General features: G+C 58.3%; 1 protein-coding gene across 4 annotated transcripts; it reads right to left on the bottom strand.

The window, feature by feature from the left end:
• Positions 1-403: 403 nt before the first annotated feature.
• On the bottom strand, positions 404-20,233 carry SLC6A18 (solute carrier family 6 member 18). Of its 4 annotated transcripts, XM_065546069.2 has the most exons (13): positions 19,963-20,233; positions 13,504-13,644; positions 12,996-13,133; positions 10,549-10,730; positions 8,223-8,333; positions 7,128-7,240; positions 6,054-6,182; positions 4,527-4,562; positions 4,031-4,187; positions 3,136-3,340; positions 2,518-2,677; positions 2,122-2,284; positions 651-944 (listed from the first exon to the last, which is right to left on the bottom strand). In XM_065546069.2, the coding sequence occupies exons 1-13, from the start codon at positions 20,120-20,122 to the stop codon at positions 771-773; spliced, it is 1,869 nt and encodes a 622-aa protein (XP_065402141.1). In that variant the 5' UTR covers positions 20,123-20,233; the 3' UTR covers positions 651-770. The 4 variants fall into 4 exon arrangements, with proteins under 4 accessions (XP_065402140.1, XP_045249439.2, XP_065402141.1 ...); XM_065546068.1 differs by lacking the exon at positions 2,122-2,284 and having other exon boundaries at positions 404-944; XM_005556549.5 differs by lacking the exon at positions 4,527-4,562.
• Between the last annotated feature and the right edge of the window lie 288 nt (positions 20,234-20,521).

Below are 20,521 nucleotides of genomic sequence, written 5' to 3'. Positions count from 1 at the left end.
GAAGAGGGAAGCAGGCCCATAGCGCGTGGAGCCGGGGTACTCCGGAGCAGGGCGGGCTGGACGGGGGCTGCACAGTGCGCTTGGCGCCTGCGGCACAGATGACTGCCCCACGTGTTCGAGCTCCTGCCTGTCGCCCCTCTGCCCCGGGACAGCAGTAGCCTTTTGGTACCTCCTTAATACAATTCAACAGTTTGGAAAAATAAAAGTGGCAACCTACAGTGTTTCTCAGAAATGTTAGGAAGAGTCAACTAGACCGCAGACTCCAGACCCCAGACCCCCACTTCCAGGCTGGAGGGAACATCTGTCCTGGGTACCCCGCTGCCTGCGAGCCGTAGGGGGACAGTCCGCCCAGGACCTGGAGCCGGGCTGCAGGCGGCCTCCTGAGCCACCCGGGCAGCCACTGCTCCCCAGAGACCAGTCAGGCTAGGTTCAGAGGCTGTGAGACTGGGAGCCCCGCACCTGCGAAGATCCCCGAGCCAGCCCAGCCAAGTGCAGGGCCCCCAACTGCTGCAGGACGCCCAGGCCGCGGGCTCACCAGGGATGCTGGGGCCCTGCAAGACCTTCCTCGGGGCGGGCCCCAAGCAGCAGCGCTGGGGGCTAGGTCTGCAGCCCTGCCCGGGCGTCGGGAAAGCAGTAACCACGCAGACACAGCGGTATCAAGGTGTATTGGGCGGCGTCGCTGGTGTACTGGGGTGGGCCCTGTGGGCGGGGCCCCGCCCACCACCAGACCTGCCCATGCAGGCCCTGGCCCCGTCCCACTCCTGGCGGCTTCAGCTCGTGTTGGTGTCCGGGCGCGCGTCCCTGTCCCTCCACATTCTCCGCCGGGTGAGCAGCTGAGCGAGCGCGACCCCCGGGACCCACAGCAAGGGCAGCAAGGACAGCAGCACGCAGGCGGCGAGCACCCAGCCTGGGTAGAGCTTCTCCTGGCGCGCGGGGAACAGCTCCTGCGGGACCACAGCCTCGTTAGGTGACGCCGGCCACCCTGGGCCCTGAGGCTGACCCCTCGCTCCTCAATCCAAGGGGCAAGAGCCACCTGCCCACCCGGACTTGGATGGGAATGGAAAAGGTGCGGCCAGAGCAGTGGCCAGGACTTGTGGCCACTCACCACGGTTCCCCTGGGCCAGGAGTTTGGGAACCTGGGCTGAGCTTCTCTTGGGGCTGGGGACTCCCCAAGGTAAGCCTAGGTATCATGTTCTGGAACCAGAGGGGCTACATGGCCTCAACCCACTGGGCATCGTTGGAGGCCATGTCCCCAGTTTTCTCTCCTATACACTGGTGGCACCACCCACCTGGCTGCAGGTACCATGGAAATTCTTCAAAAATACATGGTCACTCCTCCTTCACCTGCCCTTGGTGTTCTGCTAGGGAGGGACTTTCCGAGACACGTTCGGAGAGGAGTGGCGTCCACACTCCCGAGACACGTTCGGAGAGGAGTGGCGTCCACATTCCCGAGACACGTTCGGAGGGGAGTGGCGTCCACATTCCCGAGACACGTTCGGAGAGGAGTGGCGTCCACATTCCCGAGAAGGGGTGGCATGGAGAGGTTTCGAGCGGCCACCAGTGGGGACTCAGGGTATGTCAGGGGCTGGCACTGCTCAGAGCCCCTGAGGCATTTTCACAGTGTGGCTGGCACTCCGATCCCTCCTCAGGAGGCTCTTGTGTGGAAATGGCCTCAGCCAAACTGACCCACTGGGTGGCAGTAGGGGTCTGTGCAGGACCTTTCTTGTCACAGACGAGGAATGGGCGGTTGTCCAGCTGCCCGTCCCCACGCCACATGGGCAGGACACAGGCAGGGAGGGTGAAGCCACATCCCCAAGAAGGAGCTCCAGGGCCCTGTGGGGTCCCTGGGCTCTGGGCACTGCTCAGGTCCTCACTCCACTGACCAGGCGCTTGCCCATAGTCACCCTGATCCCATTTCTGATCCCAGCGGGCACTCAGGGATGCCACACAAAGCCCGTCCTGTTCACATCCCCGGTTTGCCAGGCAGAAGTGACCGTGCCACCTTGTCACTGGGGCGTGAATGTGCACCGCATGGGTTGTCGGGCACTGGATGGCACCATGGGGGCCACACCGAGCCCGAGGGGTCCCAGGACTCCCCAGGTTCCCGCCGGAAGGACCTACGTATTTGGGGTTCCAAGCCCTGTAGCTCAGTGGCTTCTGGGACAGGAGGGTGATGTAAGCCACGAAGATGGTCAGCAGCAGCAGGGGACTGACCACCCTCCAGGTCAGCCGCCAGTAGGGGCTGGGCCGCCTCCCGGTCATCCATGCAATGTCATCGCAGAACCTGCACCAGATGCTGGGCTCAGGCTCCATATGGCCCGTGGAAGGTCCACACACTCCAAGCTAAGGACCAGACCCTAACTGGCATCCAGCCTGCACCCTCTGGTGCCTCGGCAGCTCCCTGGGGCAGAACGTTCTCACCAGTCTGGGCAGTTGCGGGTCGTGCCTGTGCCCGGCACCCATTCCCCTTCCCACCCTGGTGGGTCCCAGAGGAGCACTCGTGGGGCAGCAGCTCACCGTTTCATTCCGTAAACATAAGCGACACCCACGACCTCGAGGAAGGCCAAGATGAGCAGGTTCAGGGAAGCGGCAACATTGTCGAAAATCTCCAGCCAGTAGTTCCCAGACTGCAGCGTGAAGCAGGTGGCGAAGAGGAAGCAGGCCAGGCAGACCAGCCCTGGGGCAGCGGGAGAGGGGTGTGGGGGGTAAGGGGATGGGGGGCGGAAGTGTGGGGAGGGTCAGGAGGAAGCCAGTCAGGCAGAACTGCCCTGGGACAGACAGCGGGGAGGGCCAGGGCACCCGGGCTGGAGACTTCTCTTGGCTTCCCACCCTCCATCCCTGCCCTCGCCTGTCTCTTTCCTGTACTGTGCTCAACGAGCCGGAAGGACCTGCTTTCCTGCTCTGGATCGGGGATTTGGCCTCTGGGGCTGTGGGGGAGGGGCAGCCCTGAACCTCCCTCGACCCTCGGCTCTCTGGTGATGGCTGTCAGCGAGGAGCAGCCTGGCTCAGACTTCTCCTGAACTCAGGCTTGGCCCCTTGTGCTCTCCATCCAGGAGGGGCGTCTGGACAGCAGGTGGGAGTGGATGGCCGGATGCTGGGGACGGGTCCTCCAGGGCGGCCGAGCTGTGCACTCACCAGTCAGGGCCTCCTTGGGGACCCATCTGGGCAGGACTCCCACGTCCAGCATGGGTGTGATGACTGCCTCCATGCCCCCGAACATGGTCGATAGCCCCAAGGTGAACAGCATCCCAAAGAAGAGCACAGCCCACGCAGGAGCCCCCGGCATGTGGAGGACGGCCTCCGTGAAGACGATGAAGGCCAGGCCCGGGCCTGAGGCACTCTGCAACACATGGAGCCCCAGGCTTCGGACCACGCACACACGCACTCCACCACACACACACGCCTGCCTGCAGAACGCACACACTCTCTCCCAGGCTGAGGGCACGAGGTGGCTCAGTGTCGGGCTGAGGTGGCTCAGGGCTGGCCCTGCCTTCTGGGAGACCAGGCTGCCAGTGATCTCTGCAGGGGAGGGTCCTTCCCCTTTAATAACCCACACCCACAGCAGGCAGCTGGGCCTGGAACGCAGGGCCTTTTATGCCTTGGGTCAGGCACCCTGAGATGCATCCCGCACCTGCCTCCTGGCTGTGCACCCCTGCCTGGTGCCCCCAGGTCCAGGCATCCACTGGCCCTGAGTGTGGCTGGACTCCAGCCATGCCCTGGCACTGTGACCCTCATGCTGGTCACCCCCTTTCCTGGGGTCTGGGCACCAGCAGTGCCCACTCTTTCGGGTCAGCCCAACCCCCAGGACTGCTGGGTATAGTGTCTGCAGGACACAGCTGCCTCCGGGGTTTCGGGCTTTCCAGGAGGCCTGGCAACCCGAGACAAAGACAGACTGGGGTCTTCGGTTCACAGGCCCTGGCCCTCGGTCTGTGGGAACTGTCTGCAGCCTTTGGCAGTGAGGCACAGCCAGTACGGCCCTGGCGCTCCTGTGGACGGCCCCGCCTGGCTACCCCAGTGGGTGTGCAGGTACCTTGTCCAGAAAGTCTTCCAGGCGGCAGACCTTTAGGGGGAGCTGGGCCACCCTCTTGGGCCAGGTGGCGTTCAGGTGCATGAGGACGGCCAGGTAGTCGTCCCTGGAGATGCTCTGCTCTGGGAAGTCAAACTCGTTGATGAGGCTGAGGATGTTTCTGCGGGGACAGAGGGGACGGCCCCGGTTCCCAAACACATCCAGAGAAACCCTTGGTCGGTGCTGGGAAGAACAGTGTCTCTGGGAGGGCTGGGCCCCTCCTGCCCCTGTTGGGATCGTGTGGATGCCTCCAGTCCCGGTTGGGATCATGTGGACGCCTCCGGCCCCTGTTGGGATCATGTGGACGCCTGTGCTATGACAGGGCGGCACTGGTGGGGGCACAGTTTACTCCATGCACACTGCTGGTTGGGGGAGAAGCTGTTCTCTAAGCCCCTGGGCTTGGACGGGGAGCACTCCCCCATGGGTGCAAAGCGGGTGGAGGTGGTGGCAGCTTCCTCACCTCGAGGGTGGTCCTGATTCGCCCTGAGGGGCCGCCCTGCAGGCAGGGACCTGGGTTTCTGACGGTTTGCGGCAGTGACTTCAGCCCACCCGCCTGCCCTTCTGTCTCCACTGCCAAAGGCTCATTCTGTCCTCAGGGCTTAAGGTTCAAACACAGTCACCCAACGGCAGGGCACGTCTATACCAGCAAACACCTTTTTGGGGCTCCAGCTGTTCCTAGAACAATCCTGACGATAGAGGCCTCCCTCCCCTCATTCCAGCCGCATGTGGCATGCAAGGCTGGCTTGGGCTGTGCGGCGCAGGCTGTCGTGCACACAGCTGGTCCTTATCCGCCTGCTCACTAAGATGTGCTTGTAACCCCAAGTCAATATTTGTGCACGTTTGTGGTTATTTGCAACATTCAAAGAGTGAACAGAAATCAGAGTCGTCGCTTGCACCTCCCCGGCTGGGGCTGAACAAAGCCCAGCTCTGCCTTCTTGACCCGGCTCATCCTGTAAATCACCGTCCTCCCTGACCCGGCTCATCCTATAAATCACCGTCCTTTCCGTGGCCTGCAAGTGCCATGTTTTCCACTTCTATGTGCCTTTTCTTGGTGGCGTCCCTGTTGAAAAGCGCCGTCGGGTGCAGTGCTGAAGTGCTGCCATGCTCCCGACCGCAGGAGGCTGGGGTGGAACACGGAGTTGCAGCAGCACTGTGGACACTCAGGGCCAGTCACTGTCTGGGTGGGGCCGTCCTGGACACTGTAGGGTGCTGTGCAGCATCCTCGGCCTCCACCCACTGGGTGCCAGGCACACCCCTCACACAAGTGTGGCCAACCAAAACTGTCTCCATATGCTGCCAGACGTCCCCTGGTGGGGTCAGAGTCACCCCATGTTGTAGGGACATGCTGTCTGGCCAGTGGGTTCTCAAGGACCCACCTGAAGGTAGTTCACAAGCAAGTCAGGTGCCCTGAGAAGGCCGTGAGTCTGATGAGGCCGCTGCCTGTGCAGGGGACACCCTAACTGCATGAGCGACCTGGGACCACAGCAAACGACCAGCAACGGTGCCTTAAACCACAGGAATTCATCCTCTCCCGTTCTGGAGAACTGTGGTGTCTGAAATCCCCGTGTGGCCCCTCCCAAGCCTGCACAGGAGACTCCTCCCGCCTCTTCCAGCTTCTGCACCTTCAGGTGTCCCTGGGCCGTGGCCACAGCGCTGCGACCTCTGCCTGTGTCTTCACGTGGCCGCCTCCTCTGTGTCTGTCTCCTCTTCTTATAAGGACACCGGTTATTGGATTTAGTGCCTACCCTACTCCAGGGGGACCCATCCTACTTAATTACTTAACTACATCCGCAAAGACTCTTTTCCAACCAGGTCACATTCTGAAGGTTTGGGTGGAAGTGACCTTCTGGGGACACCATTCACTCCACACCCCTAGAGAAATGAAAAGTGCCCACGCCACCCTTCCTCATGCCATGGGAGTCTCAGTGCGGCAGGCACCTGCCTGGCGGCCATGCCCCACAGAGCCTGGCGTGGCCCCTGCGCTCACCTGTCCAGGCAGTGCTCATGGTCATTGGTTGCCTTGAACCCCAGGACGGAGAAGACAGCGATGGACGCGTACAGGGAGGTCATGCTGTTGACCAGGGCGATGACCACCGCATCCTTCTGGCAGTCATTCCTGGGCACAAATGCACGCTTGTCACGGGCTTTGCAGGCGGTAACTGGGCCTCACCCAGGGGACGAAGTGAGGAGGGGGCTTCCCTCCTTGGCCCTCCCTCCCGCCTGGGATGCCCCTTCTCTGACCCAGGGGCTGCTGCTGCCAGTCCTGGAGTCTCAGGATGGCCTCGGACCCCTCCCTACAGTCTCCTCCAGCAGCCCCAGCTCATTGCACCCCCACCAAGGCCTTTGGGCCCACGGGGCGCTGAGAGGCAGGGCATTCATGGAGGGTCTGAAATGTAGACGTTTTGGAAAATCATCTCCAAAGGAGAAACACACACAAGCTCAGCTCCAGTGTGAGGTCAAGGAAGTAAGGTGTCAATCACAAACATTTAAAACTTCAGTGGCATCCCAGCTGGCACTTCCTTCCCTAAAGGCCACCAGCGGGCAGCACTGCCCAGGGACCAACCTGCCCCTCCCATCTCATGCAAACTGCCTGCCTCTGAAGGGGGCAGAAATCCTGGCAGCCACAGGAAATAAGGTTTGTTTCAGGTTCATCACAGTGCACTGGGCTATGCATTTTATGATCTGTGGAATTGCACTTTGTTGGGTTCTGTGCATATTATGACATCATAAAAGCAGCACCCGCTCACGTCGGCACCAAGGGGCCTTGAGTCTATTTCAGGTGACCGTCGAGGCTTTTACGGCCCCATGTGTCATGTGCATTTTGATTGGTGTCATGCCCAGTTACACCCTGGTTCCTGGGTGTGATTATCCAGGCCGTCTTCCTGCAGCCGGCTCCGGACGTGCTGGGAGCTGCCGCGAGGGCCCAGGCCGTGGCATGAGGTTCTTATCTCAGGTTCACACAAGGCCACCCTGGGATCCACAGTGTGATCCTGAGATCAGGAAGTGCTTGGGGCATCTCCCCAAAGCTTCTCGGGCTGGACACCTGAGCCCGACTGCCTACCTGGGCGAGTTGTAACTTGCGAAAGCGATGTGTCCTCCAAAGGCCAGGGACAGAGAGAAGAATATCTGGGTGGCTGCGTCCAGCCACACCTGGGGGTTCTGGAGAATGTGCATCTGGAACGAGTAGGGAGAGCGTCTCACTCAGCAGGCAAACCACACCAGCCGGTGGCCCTGACTGTTCCAGAACGTTCCCAAGGCGGCTTTGGGGACACTCATGAGCAAGTGGGACCTGTACAGACGCCAGGAACAGGGTAGAACCACGCAGGTGTGCAGGTGTGGAGTGGCAGCTCTGGACATGGCAGATGCCAGGCCCCTGTCCGGGATGTGGCCAAATGAGCCGGTGGCTGTCAGACCCACTTGAGAGTGTAGCTGGCAGGGTTTTCGGGGCTGGAGATGGGTTTGAGCAGCTCCTGCGTGGGCATGTTTACTGTGCCCTCTCTAACCTGGCAGTTCTGGGCGATTTGAAGGCCCGAGGGCAAGGATCCCATGCACGGAGCCTGGCTTTCCTGTTTCTGCGGGACCTGGGAAGGTGTCCTCTGTCTTCTGCTAGGACTCCAGGCAGCCATGCCCATACCCAGGTGCCCATTCCCACACCAACCCCCGGAAGCTGCCTCAGGACAATGGGCAGGCAATGCCACGATCTTGGATAGTACAGAATGCTCTAGAAGCCGTGCAGGCTCCTGGAGTGGGCACTGGCTCCTGTGGCTCCCGGGGGGGTGTGTGCAGCTGGACAAGGCCCTTGGTGGTGTCAGGCCCAGAGCAGGGACATCTGGTCCCCAGTCAGCCTCTCCCTGAACCCTGTCCCTCCTCCCCTGGCCCCTCACATCCATGTCCACTTGGTGTCCCACAGGTGCCAAAGTCCACCTGCCCCAGATCGAGGTCCTCCTCCAGGCTCACTCCAAACCTGACCTCTTTCCTAAGGCCCCCCTCCCCCCGCGCCATCCTGGGCCAGCCTCACCCCTGACCACCAGACAGCACAGCTGCTGGATGTGTGGCTCCTGGCCTCTCACGCCTCCAGGTAAGGAAGGGAGCTGCTGGCCACTGCCCTGAAATGTGTGTGCTGGAAGCCCTGAACTTTGATCCAAGACCCACTTACTTTGGGAGTGAACAAGTAGATTAGTCCTTGTGTGGCCCCCGGCAGGGTCAGCCCTCTGATGACAAAGATGGTCAGGACCAGGTAAGGGAACAAGGCTGTGAAGTAAATCACCTTGAAACAAAAGGTGGGAGTTGGTGAGACTTGAAATGGCCTCTGGTCCGTCCACAAGCCTTAGAGAAGCAGGCAGCCTCCAGACACCTCTCTGGTGGTCACAGTAGCCGCTTCTGGCGTGGGATCGACCAGGATGGATTGGGGGGCACCTTGGGGGATTGTGGGGTGCAGGCTCAGGCTAAGCTCGGAGGGTTTGGGGCTCACCAGAAACAGTCACATGCACATTCGTTTACACGTTTGTGCCCGATCGAGCACTGGATATCTGGAGAGTCAGGCCTCCTTTGAGCACAGGGGCTGGGCCCTGAAGAGGGGTCTGAGCCGTGGCCCCTCCCTGGCCTCCCTCTCCCAAGCCTCCAGCCACCACTTGCCTCTCTCCTGGTCACCCTCGTTTCCGACCGTGTCCTTTCCCTGCTTTGGTCCCCTCTCCGGCCTCCCTCCTGTTCTCTCTCAAGCTCTCAGCCCTACTGTGTGGCTGGAGTCCTCTTCCTCCCACCCTGATGCCCTCGCCTGGCTGCACCTACCCTGTGACCCTTCTGCCCACATAGAGCTATTTCCCAGCTCCCATCAGCTGTGGACAAGGGTCTGCACACGAGGTGTCCACATGGAAAAGCATCTACAAGTGGAGACTCCTGTCTCACTCTCCTTCTCAGCTCCCCCAACACAGACTGACTGCAGAATTATCTGGGGTGCATTTTTTTTTTTTTTTTTTTTTTGAGACAGAGTCTCGCTCTCTTGCCCAGGCTGGAGTGCAGTGGCCCAGTCTCGGCTCACTGCAACCTGTGCTGTCTGGGTTCAGGCGATTCTTCTGCCTCAGCCTCCAAAGTAGCTGGGATTACAGGCTCCCAACACCACGGCTGGCTAATTTTTTTTTTATTTTTAGTAGACATGGGGTGTCACTATGTTGGCGAGGCTGGTCTTGAACTCCTGACCTCATGTGATCTGCCTACCTTAGCCTCCCAAAGTGCTGGGATTACAGGTGTGAGCCACTGTGCCCAGCTTGGGATGCATTTTTAAGGACCTTTATAATAGGATTATTTGGAATTTCTGGCTGTCTGCTTTGTCTAATTTAGTAATTCCAGTCCTCTCAAGCATGAAGACCCCTACCCTCCACATAAGAGGAATGACAACCTCAGTACACTGAGACACTGCCCAGGGCATGGGGCACTGGGGTCCTGGGTCTGAGGCCCGTGGGTCAGGAGGCATGGTCTAGGGTGCGTGGACTGGGTGCCATCATTTGAAAAGAATTCACACATGTGTGATACCAGACTAGAGATGATAGCACACACCAGAGAATACAGGACGAGAACTCTTCTGGCTTGAGGGGCCCAGGCAAGCAGGAGGCTCAGGTTCTATTGGTCCTTTCTGCTGCCTCCAATGGAAACCACATGGGTGAACATCCATACAGTTTTTCTCATTATTTAAGCCTCTTTGAAAGATAATTGCTTGTTTAAAACAAAACTGACAATAATGCATTTGTTGTTTATAACATGTTATAAGTAAAATGTATGACAACAATAGCGCAAAGCCTGGGAGGGAAAAATGGGATAAAATGCAATGACATTCTTAAATGACCATAGAATACCCCAAGATCACTTAGTGATCGACCATGACAGGCTAGAGACATGGACTGTAACCTCTAAAGCAGTTACTAGGATAACAAGAGACAGTTAAAGCTAAACCAACCAAGGAGATAGAGCGGGATCCTGAAAAATACCTAGAGAAAGAGAGGAACAAGAATATAAAAAACAGATGTGGTAAATGGAAATACATCTGAAGTTAGAGCTAAACCCAACCATATCAATAATCACATTAAATGTAAATGCTCTAAACACCCCAAATAAAAGGCAGAGATTTTCACATTGGTTAAAAAAGCCAGATCCAATTGTATGCTGTCTACAAGAAAAACACTTTCAACATAAAGACACAAAAAGGTTAAAAGAGAAAGGATGAAAAAAGTACACTCTGTTAACATAGCCCAAAGAAATCTGGAGTGGCTGTTTTAAAACAAAGTCAATTTCAGAGCCAAGAATATCACCAGGATAAAAAAGGCTGCTTCACAGCGATAATGGGATCAATACCCTAAGAAGACATTGCAATCCTAAATGTTTATGCCCCTCATAAGAGCTTGTAGACACAAAGCAAACACAGGTTGATGGGGAGGGGTCCTCGGGGCCAGAGGAAGCAAGAGAGGGGGTCAGGCCCTGCCAGCTCTCACCTTCCCTGTAGTCTCAATGCCTCTGATGATACACATGTACACGACTGCCCAGGAGGCTGCCAAGCAGAGAAGAAGCCACCACTGGATGGAGCCACTGTCATTGATGTCGGCTGCGATGTTCAGTGTCTGCCGATACCAGAAGTAGCTCACGGCGCTGCTGCCCTGGCACTCCTCCACGAACCCTGCAACCAGGGAGCCTGTCACAGGCTGGCTATGGGGCATAGGCATACTCACCATGTGGCTCTTGAGCTCAATTTCCCTGGGCTGCTCTCAACACGGCCCTTTTGGGCTGAGGTGCCCTTTCACTTCTTTCTGGGCCCAGGGCTGAGATGGAGAAACAGACGTGGCTATGAAAATGAACAGGCTGAGTGAACCTCAAAAGGAAGCTCCACTTTGAGAAGGTTTATGAGCCCTGCTGAGCCCGGGTAGCCTGCAGCCCCTTGGACATCACTGTCATGGTGTAAAGCTGGTCCCCTCATTTTCTCCTGCCACCCACCGTCCCAGACCCCCAAGGATGGCACAGAGGCACTGGATGGACAGTGGCTGCATGTGTCAAGTGTGTGGCTGACTGGTGCCTGGGGAGAAAGTGAGGCTGTGGCCAGGCAGGCAGATTGTCCTGTGACTCCCACTTCCTCCTTGACAGGGCCACAAGCCGATGCAGGGAGCCAGAGACAGTGTCTGACAGCAGCAGGCTCCCACGACATCTCAGGACCCACTGCAGCCCATTCCTGGGACACTTGACTGGGGAAATGTTGGGGGGCACTCATGGAAAAGTCTGAGGATTACCAGTATCCCAACCAGGCCACTGCCCATGTCACAAGGCTCCTCCCTTCACACTGTCCTTTGGCCCCAAGTCCCCTTCTAAGGCCCTGCCAGTCATTGACCCGAGCACTGTCACAGCCCAGCTCTGAGTGGGCACTGCCTGCCCCACACTTGACTGAGAGAAGGGCGTGGGCAGAGCTGACCCCTCCGGGCCCTTTTCTGGGGAAACTTTCCTTCAGGGGAGCGTGGGGCAGATGTGGGAAGGGCAATTATAGGGCCCTGCCGTGTGCATTGAGAGAGGACTTAACCCCTCCAGGCCTGCCTGAAAATCGAAGAGCTGGCCTAAGTGACCCCAAAAGGAAACCCTTGGACAAGGTAGAAGGAATTTGGAACCCACAAACCATCATCCTGGAACTCGGGCTGCAGAGAGCCTGTCCTGAGGCCACTTCTGGAGTGTGGCTGGGAGGAACCCTGGCAGGACCACCCACCCTCAGAGAGGCGCCAGGACGCTGATGTCACTGTCAGGGCTCTTGGCCTCCCCAGAGTGCCCAGCTCTGGCCCAGGGCATCCAGGTGCAGACTCAGTGTTGGTCCCCAAGGCTGGTTTCATCCAGTACCAGCCCAGCGTGAGTTTTAGTCAGCAAGAGAGAGGAAGGAAAGAAAGTCAGAGTTGCTTCTGAGCAAGTCATTGAAAGATACAACTGTCAATTGAGTGCAGTGACTCACGCCTGTCATCCTAGCACTTGGGGAGGCTGAAGCAGGAGGATCACTTGAGCCCAAGGGTTCAAGACCATCCTGGGCAACATATTGAGACCCCGTCTCTACAAAACATAAATAAAATCAGCTGGGTATGGAGGCACTTGCTTGTGGTCCTAGCTACTGGGGAAGTGGAGGTAGGAGAATCACTTGAGCCAGGAGTTGGAGGTTGCAGTGAGCTGTGATCACACCACTGCACTCCAGCCTGGGCGATAGAGGGAGACCCTGTCCCAGAAAAGAAAAAAAAAAAAAGAAACTATAACTGTCATTCATGTCTCGAGGATCTCCCCAGAGGGAGCTCCTGGCTGAAGTCTGGACCCGAAGTCTGTTTTTTTTTTTTTCTTTTCTGAGGCAGAGTCTCATTCTGTCACCCGGTCTGGAGTGCAGTGGAGTGATCTTGGCTATCTGCAACCTCTATTTCCCGGGTTCAAGCAGTTCTGTCTCAGCTTCCTGACTAGCTGGGATTACAGGTGCCCGCCACCATGCCTGGCTAATTTTTGTATTTTGAGTAGAGATGGGCTTTCACCATATCGGTCAGGCTGGTCTTGAACTCCTGACCTCAAGTGATCTGCCCACCTCGGCCTCCCAAAGTGCTGGGTCAACAGGCATGAGCCACTGCGCCCAGCCTAAAGTCTTAAATTTAACAACAGCAGTGCCATTGCATGACCATGCCATGCACACGGCTGTAAGGGGACCTCGGTGGTCCAGGCCTGGGAGGAAAGCAGAAGGCAGCGTGGAGGTCATGAGAACTGGACTGCATGTGTGCCTCTGGGGAGATCAAGGCATGTGTGTGTGCACACAGAGCGACTGGTTCCCCAGCCCTCCCCAGTGAGCATCCACCGCCCACAGCTGCCCTGATGCTGGGCACGCTGCAGCCCATGCCTCTCTCGGCCGTGCCCAGACCCACACAGCAGGCGGTGCCCAGCTCACCTGTTCTGTTGAGATCCGGTGGGCAGGAGCTCCAGGGCAGCGGGTGCTGGAAGGAGTTGAGGAGGTACCACAGCACCCACGCCACGATGGCGTTGTAGTACAGGCTGATCAGCAAGGACAGCGTGACACAGCCCAGCCCTGCAGACAGAGACCATGTCAGGCGGCCCCGGGGCTCCTCCCAGCTCCCTCTGCCCAGAAGCAGTGAGAATAAAACAAAAAACATAACACATGCTGAGGGGCACGACTGAAAGCCAGGCCTCCCTCACACCTTACACGTGAATGGCAACACCAGCTGCTTCCAGGTCCTTCCGGGATGTCCCGGCACACACCGTCTCCATTTCTGATTCTCCCCAAGTCACCGCTGCTTCTCACACACACCCAAGGGCTCCCTGCCACCCCGCCCGCCAGCTTCGCCTGGCCACTTGCGTACCACAGGCACGGACCCGCCCCCACCCCACCGCCCCGTCCCAGGCAGCCGCAGTCAGGACACGGGAGGACGGCAGCCTACCTACTCCACTGAGGTACGGGGAGATGGCCGTCCACACGCCGACGCTGCCCTTCCGCAGTCGCTGGCCGATGGCGAGCTCGACGTGGAAGATGGGGATCCCCTCAAAGACCAGTGCAATGAGGTAGGGGATGAGGAAGGCCCCTGTGAGGAGGGGGTGCTCAGTATCTGCCCAGGCTGGAGGGCAGGGAGGGACTGTGGCATAGGCCAGGGGGAGCCACCTGTGGTCTTCAAGGGACAGATGGAACCTGAATGTTGGGGGCACCACTTGGGTGGCGGAGACACCCTTGGGGCACTGTCGGGTTGCAAACCCTGTCTCTGATTTCGGCTCAGTTGCTGAGACCTCTGATCAAGAGGGTAGGGCCCTGGAGGGGAGCAGGGGGCCCAAAAGGAGGCAGCCGGCCCTGGACGAGGACTTGGGGTCTAAATGTGACCCCTGTGTTGCATTTACTGAGGGACCCGCATTATTAGAGGCACCCGCATTTTCCTGGGGGCTGCTGTGGCTGGCAGTGGGGACTCAGTCTCTGTGGGAAGGAGGCATGCAGGGGCCTGGCAGAATCACACTCAAAACCTCCGCCATCAGCCTCCCCATGGGAAAACAGCTCCTTTCATTAACGTGATTTTCAGAAAATTCATGAATTTGCAGAAATAAAGTGCTGACTGAGCATGTTTTTTAAACACCCCCGTCACTGGAGGAGGTCTGGCTGCTTTTGTGTGAGGCCGCCTGTTGGCTCCCAGGCTTCACGCTGCTCTTGTTGGAGCTTCATGCCGCAGATGGCTCGAGCTGCTCTGTTCCCACAGGGACCCCAGGGCGGAGGGCTGCTCTGTTCCTGCGGGGATCCCGGGGCGGCTGGCCGGCTCTCCTGGGAACTGGAACCATCTTTACTCATGCCGCAGAAGAGTGCTGTCTCCAACCAAGGCCCTGAGAACTGCATCAGGGCTGGACCTGTCCCCCCACTTCCTGGCACCTCAGGCCTCTGTATCTCCATCCAGCGCCACGATGGGGTCGCCCACAGGCACAGCAGGATGAAGGCCCCACGGGCCCCAGGGCAGGGGGAACAGGCCGGCTCTACTTCCCGAAGTCAGTAGAAGCACCCAGTAGAGACGAGTGGCTGTGCCTTCTGCCTGGGGCACCCGCAGTGGAAGGGGCAGACAAGGTGCCAGGGCCTGGTGCTGAGGATTCGATCAGGGCTGGCTTCCTGTGGAGTCCACAGACCCTCCTGGCCCCAGTGAAAGAGCTGGGCATGATCGATTCCTGCAATTTGACCTCTAAGTGCAGCTGTTGCCTACAAGACCTGCTGGGAGGATGCTGGTTCTCCCGGGCTCCGGTTCTGTGGGCGTCCCTACGCTGCTGAGGAGGCCCCTGTGTCTGCGTGCTGCGTCTCGGTCCTCCTGGTGGCCTCACCGGGCTGGCAGCTGCACTGTTCCCAGAGCGAGTCACCTTCTGTGCACGAGTTCGGATCTCTGTGCAGCTCCACTTCCATGCCCAGGGCTGCTGACTCCTCCCCAACTGCGTATGCACAGGTGCTGGGACAGGCTCCAGGGTGGCACTGACCTCAGGCCTTCTGCCCTAAGACTGACCTACATGGGTGCCGGCTGCCCATGCTCTTCCCTGCCACGCTCCTCCCCGCCACGCTCCTCCCCACCATGCTCCTCCCCTCCGTGCTCATCCCCTCCTCCCCGCCACGCTCCTCTCCGCCGCTCTCCTCCACCCCGGGCTCCTCCCCGCTGCGCTCCTTCACACCCTGCTCCTCCCCGCCGCGCTCCTCCCCGCTCTGCTCCTCCACGCCACGCTCCTCCACGCTCTGCTCCTCCACGCCATGCTCCTCCACGCCGCGCTCCTCCCCACCCTGCTCCTCCACGCCGTGCTCCTCCACGCCACGCTCCTTCACACCCTGCTCCTCCCCACCCTGCTCCTCCACGCTCTGCTCCTCCACGCCATGCTCCTCCACGCCACGCTCCTCCACGCCGCGCTCCTCCCCACCCTGCTCCTCCACGCCGTGCTCCTCCACGCCTGGCATCTCCTGTCAGCTCCACTTTGCCAGGCAGGGTCCGGCTTTTACAAGCTCGTTTCCAGGTCATCAGCACAACCTTGCTCTGGGCTTGTGTCACCATGAGAAAGTTCTGTGATTGCCACGGGAACAGGGAAGCCCGAGAGCGGGAGGGGAGCCTTCACCCCCGTTGGTTTCTGCACAGGACTCCAGGGCCAGCATGTGGGGGCGGGACGGCTCTTGTCCATGTCATTTACACAGGGGCAGAAAGACAAGCATTGAAGAGGGGAAGCTGAAGTCTACGGACTCAGCCTCAGGTGGAGGCACCTGACACCCGGAGATGCCTCCTGGGAGAGTGGGGACAGCCGTGGCCAGGGCCTGGAGCAAAGGGGAACAAAACCCAGGCACCCCAGGGAGCTCATGGCAGGGAGTCCCTACACCTGCTTTTCTTAGGCCAGGTTCCCGTGTGAATGGGGGACACACCCAAGCCAGTCCCTCTTCCCCCACCTCCAGCCTGCACCTCGAGAGCCCTTCTTCCCTTCCCTTTAGCCTGCGCTGTGAGAGCCCCGCTTCCCTCCCCAATCTCCAGCCTGAACCATGAGAGCCCCTCTTACCTTTCCCCTCTTCAGCCTGCACTGTGAAAACATCACTACCCCCCACCCCCAACCTGCACCGTGGAGCCCCTCTCCCCTCCCTGACCTCCAGCCTGCACCTGAGGTCTCGCAGCCAGTGTGTGACCAGCCACCCATCCCGGAGGAGGGGCTTCACAGCCACAGGCGCATAGTGGCAGGGTGGAGGACAGACGTGGGTGGTGTAGGCACCACATCACAGTGGTTGGGGCTCCGGGTTCCAGATGTGGGATCCACTGTCCAGGGAGCACTGCAGACTCCAGGCCGGCAGGTGCCCCGGGTCCCAGTGACCCTGCTCTGTGGGGAGGGCCATCGAGCCTGGGCTGGGGCCTCAGGTGACCAGGCTGAGGTCAGTTTGGCAGAGACCACCCTGATGAGATCATCAAAGGGAAAGATTTGGGGAGAAGTGAGCTTCTCTCTGTTACTGGTTTGGGGAAGTTGAATCTGCTGTGTTTAGGGGAGAAGAGGTGAGAGGGTTTTCTGTGAATATGAGATTGAGGCCATAGCTAGGATCTTCATGAAACAGGAACATCGACTCTGTGGCACATCAGATGCATTTAAAGCCGTATTTAGACTGCCACGTGGGCATAAATGTAAATTAAAAACCAACTAGAGTGTTGCGGCTGGGGGTGGTGGCTCCGTTGGCCAACCCAAGCCCAGCATGGTGGGCACTTTCCCTGGCCTGCGTGGGCCCAGCTCTCACTGGGCAGCCTTTATGTGGCCTGCGTGGACCCAGCTCTCACCGGGCAGCCTTTACGTTGAACGTGCAGGAAGAGACAGTGAGTCCATGCTTTTTTTCCGAATTTGAAGAAAGAAGAAGGGTTGATTCTCCATGGTAAGTATCTACACGACTCCTTTTTGAGTGTTTGCTTTGAGACAGTATCTTGCTCTGTCACCCAGGCTGGAGTACGGCGGCACAGGCATGGCTCCCTGCAGCCTCGACCTCCTAAGCTCAAGCCATCCTCCCATCTCAGCCTCCTGGGTAGCCAGGGCTACAAGTAGATGCCAGCACGCCTGGCTAATTTTTATATTTTTTTTATGGAGACGGGGTTTCGCTATGTTGCCCAGGCTGCAGCTCCTAGTTTTCACAATTACGTGAAGTTTAGCGCAGTCGTTCACGAGCATGGAGGACGCAGTGGTGTCTGCTGAAGATGGGAAAGGTGGCTGTGAACAGGTGGCTGCTGTTCCAGTCGTCCACGCAGGATCGGGAGAAATGTGCACCCCGCCGCACCGAGGCTGCGAGAGGCAGAGGCCGCAGTCCAGCCACTGAGCAAATGCAGAGGAGAAGCAGGCTCTGCTCAGAGCAGCGGCAAAGGCCAGGGATTGCTGAGAATGGACCAGAGACATGCCCAGGGTCATGGTGGAGAGACCCACAGGAAGGCAGAAAGGAAACCGAGACGGTGCTCCCGTGCCGGCCCCCACTGCCTGGGCCCTGCCTCGGGGTGAAACCGTCAAGGAGGAAACTGCCCCCAGGCAGTGTGGAAAGCAGCGCAGGGCTGAGGCAGTGCCGAAGAATCTCTTCTGGAAATTGAAAACCTGGTGTAAAGCTCAGAGGAAAAGTAGCAGCTGGCAAAATTTCAAAGAATAAAAAAGAAGGCCTTGCTCTACTACTAGGCATCGAGACTTACGAAAAAGCCATGGTAATTAATATAGTGTCGTTTTTTGGTGCAAGAATCCACAGATCTCAACAGCACCTACCGGATACGGAAGCTGGCTGAACACGGAGGTAGTGGGGAGGAGGCTGTGCTTGATGAGTGAACTCACTTGTGTGGACACAGCCAGCCCAGAGCCACCAGCTTAGTCATCAAACTTCCTGGGCTAAAGCCTTAAACCACAACAAGCGTTAGAGTGTCCCAGGCAGCTGGCCTGAGCCCATTGCTTGGCATTTATGGGTCTACGCTCCTTTGATTTAAAGGCGCCGAATATGTAATAAAGCAGGTGCCATGAAGTGTCATAGATGTGATAAAATCACTGTAAATCTTTACCGCAATGTTTTGCTACATTCTGTTACAATGTTGCTTTACAAGTCTTAGCTTTGAAGAGAACATTTATGTAGTTAAATACTCATGAATGGGAGAGCAAATAATATTCGCCTTTGGTAGTCATGAGTATATGCAAATTTTAAAAGCTGCACAGTACCTGCTTCTTAATTATATCTTATTTTCAAAATCATCAATGAGTGATCCTCACAGTGAGACAAAGTGAAGGGCACGTTCACACACAGGGTGAGAATGCTGACCGCACAGCCCTTAGGAAACGTGCAAGTTAAATAAACTTGGATGTTCCATGACGTGCGACCCGGTGGCTTGCATCGGGAAGGTGATGGTACAGTCGTTCATGAGTGGAGCAGCCCTGAGGTCCCCACGCAGCTGGCGGGCAGGGCTGTTCTCCCTCCTCAGCAGCACCCCAGGTGGGGGCCTCCCCAGCTTTGCCCCAGCGTGGAGCAGCTGAGTTTAAGGGAGGCTAGTGCCAGACACTTTGACACACTGCAGGTGCTTAGCAATGGTAACTGGGTTTCGGTGGGCAAGGCGTCGGCGGGCAAGGCATCGGCGGGCAAGGCGCTGGCAAACAAGGCGTCGGCGGGCAAGGCATTGGCGGGCAAGGCGCTGGCGAACAAGGCGTCGGCGGGTAAATCGCTGGCCGGCATTTCCAGCTCTGTGTGAAGCCTGCTGCCCGCACAACCTTGCAAGCTCCAGTGACTCTTAGCAGACTGAGCCGCAGCCCAGGCAGTGAGGGCCCCGGGAGCCAGGGACGCCTCTGTCCTCTACTTTAGGGCTTTGGTGCTTTCAGAAATGCCTTCAAGGGGACTCTTTCATGATGAGAATATCCAAGGCCCAACACGCACTGTCCAGCCTCTGAGACCCCAATGCCCCGAGGGCAGCAGTGACGGGTGTTTCTTTTTGTTTTTTGTTTGTCCGCATTTCCAGCATTTTCTGAAGGTTGAGAATCTTGTCTTAACCAGGAGGAAAAACCCTTTAAAGGAGTAACCTTATAACAAGGGGTAATTGTGCAGGGCTCTCAGGAAAGGAGCTGAGGCCCCGGGAACAGGCTGACCAAGCAGCCCGGCCTGGCCTGAGGAGGACTCTGCGGCCTGGGAAGCCCCTGCCCGTGGCACCTGGGGACGACTCTGGTGTCCATGGGTGATGTTGTACATTGGCTCCCTGAGAGGGGTGGTTCATGCCTGTCCCTACCTCCTGTGTCCCCACATGGAGAGCAAAGTGTGACCCCTGCATGAAGAGAAGCAGGCACAGGGTGAGGGGAGGCTCGGGGCATGCGGGAGCCCATTTCAGTCAAAAACGCACTTCTAGGGGTGGTGAGTCCAAGGGTCGGTAAAGTCACCCAGACAGTTCCGAACATCCCGGTACTCCCTGCAGGGCTCTCCCAGAGAACCAAAGCCAGGGAGGCGAGGGGTGGGCCCCCAACTTCCCGCAAAGAACTTCGGGGAAGAACTCCTGAGCACCTGTCTGGACACACCAAGGCTGTGGCGAGGAAACCCAGAGCGGATGTGTGTTCTTAACAGAACCGACAACATTCACTGCTTGGAGTGTGTTTCGGGCGGGGGGCCCACTCAACCTGACGCCTGGCAGGAAGCTGCCCTGAGGTCCCGGAAGACCACAGTGGACCCTCCCTGCTGTGGGCACTGGTGAAGCTGCCCTGAGGTCCCGGAAGACCACAGTGGACCCTGAGGGGACTGACTCTGCCGTGGGCAGTGGTGCACCCTGGTTTCCAGGAGGAGCGACTCTGTCCAAGCACTGGGGATGCGTGGCAGGCGCCTGGCGGGTCAGGGTGGAGACGGCCTCCCCTGCTAAGGGGTCTGCCCCAGGACGCAGGCTGGTGCTTACCTCCTCCATAGGTCTGGCACAGGTATGGGAACCGCCAAATGTTCCCCAGCCCCACAGCAAACCCGATGCAGCTCAGGAAGTACTGGGCCTTGTTGTCCCACTTGGGCCTCTCCTCCCCGAGGTCGCTGGCGGCCAGGTCTGGTTCTGGGGCATGAGCCATGGCCACTGAATGCCCCAGGCTGCAGGGCAAGGGTGGTGCCTCACTCCACACCCAGCACCAGAGAGCCGTCTCCAGCCTCTGCCGGCGTTTGGAAGCCACAAGCAGCCCCCCTGCAGTTTTCTTTTTTCATTTCTTTAAAGGAAAACCAGTGGTGCGTCGTTAATGGGTAACTTGGGCCCAGGCCCTGGCTCCGACGTTGGGCTCCTTCCCTGGCACCCACATCCTCTGCTCCTTCTCTCATGCTCTGTGTTCCAGGCAAATGCCAGGCCTGGCACCACCCCCAGCACCATGAGGACCATTTGCAAGGACAGCCTCATGATTTTTGTTGTGGACACCAGGACTCCCAAGACTGAGGCATATTTTAATTGTTTTACATTTCTTCTTATGTTTTATTTAACC

The sequence above is a fragment of the Macaca fascicularis genome, chromosome 6 (assembly GCF_037993035.2).
Source record: "Macaca fascicularis isolate 582-1 chromosome 6, T2T-MFA8v1.1".
Lineage (NCBI taxonomy): Eukaryota > Metazoa > Chordata > Mammalia > Primates > Cercopithecidae > Macaca > Macaca fascicularis.
Note: the sequence above shows the minus strand (reverse complement) of the source record. Positions and strands in the feature narration are given on the sequence as shown.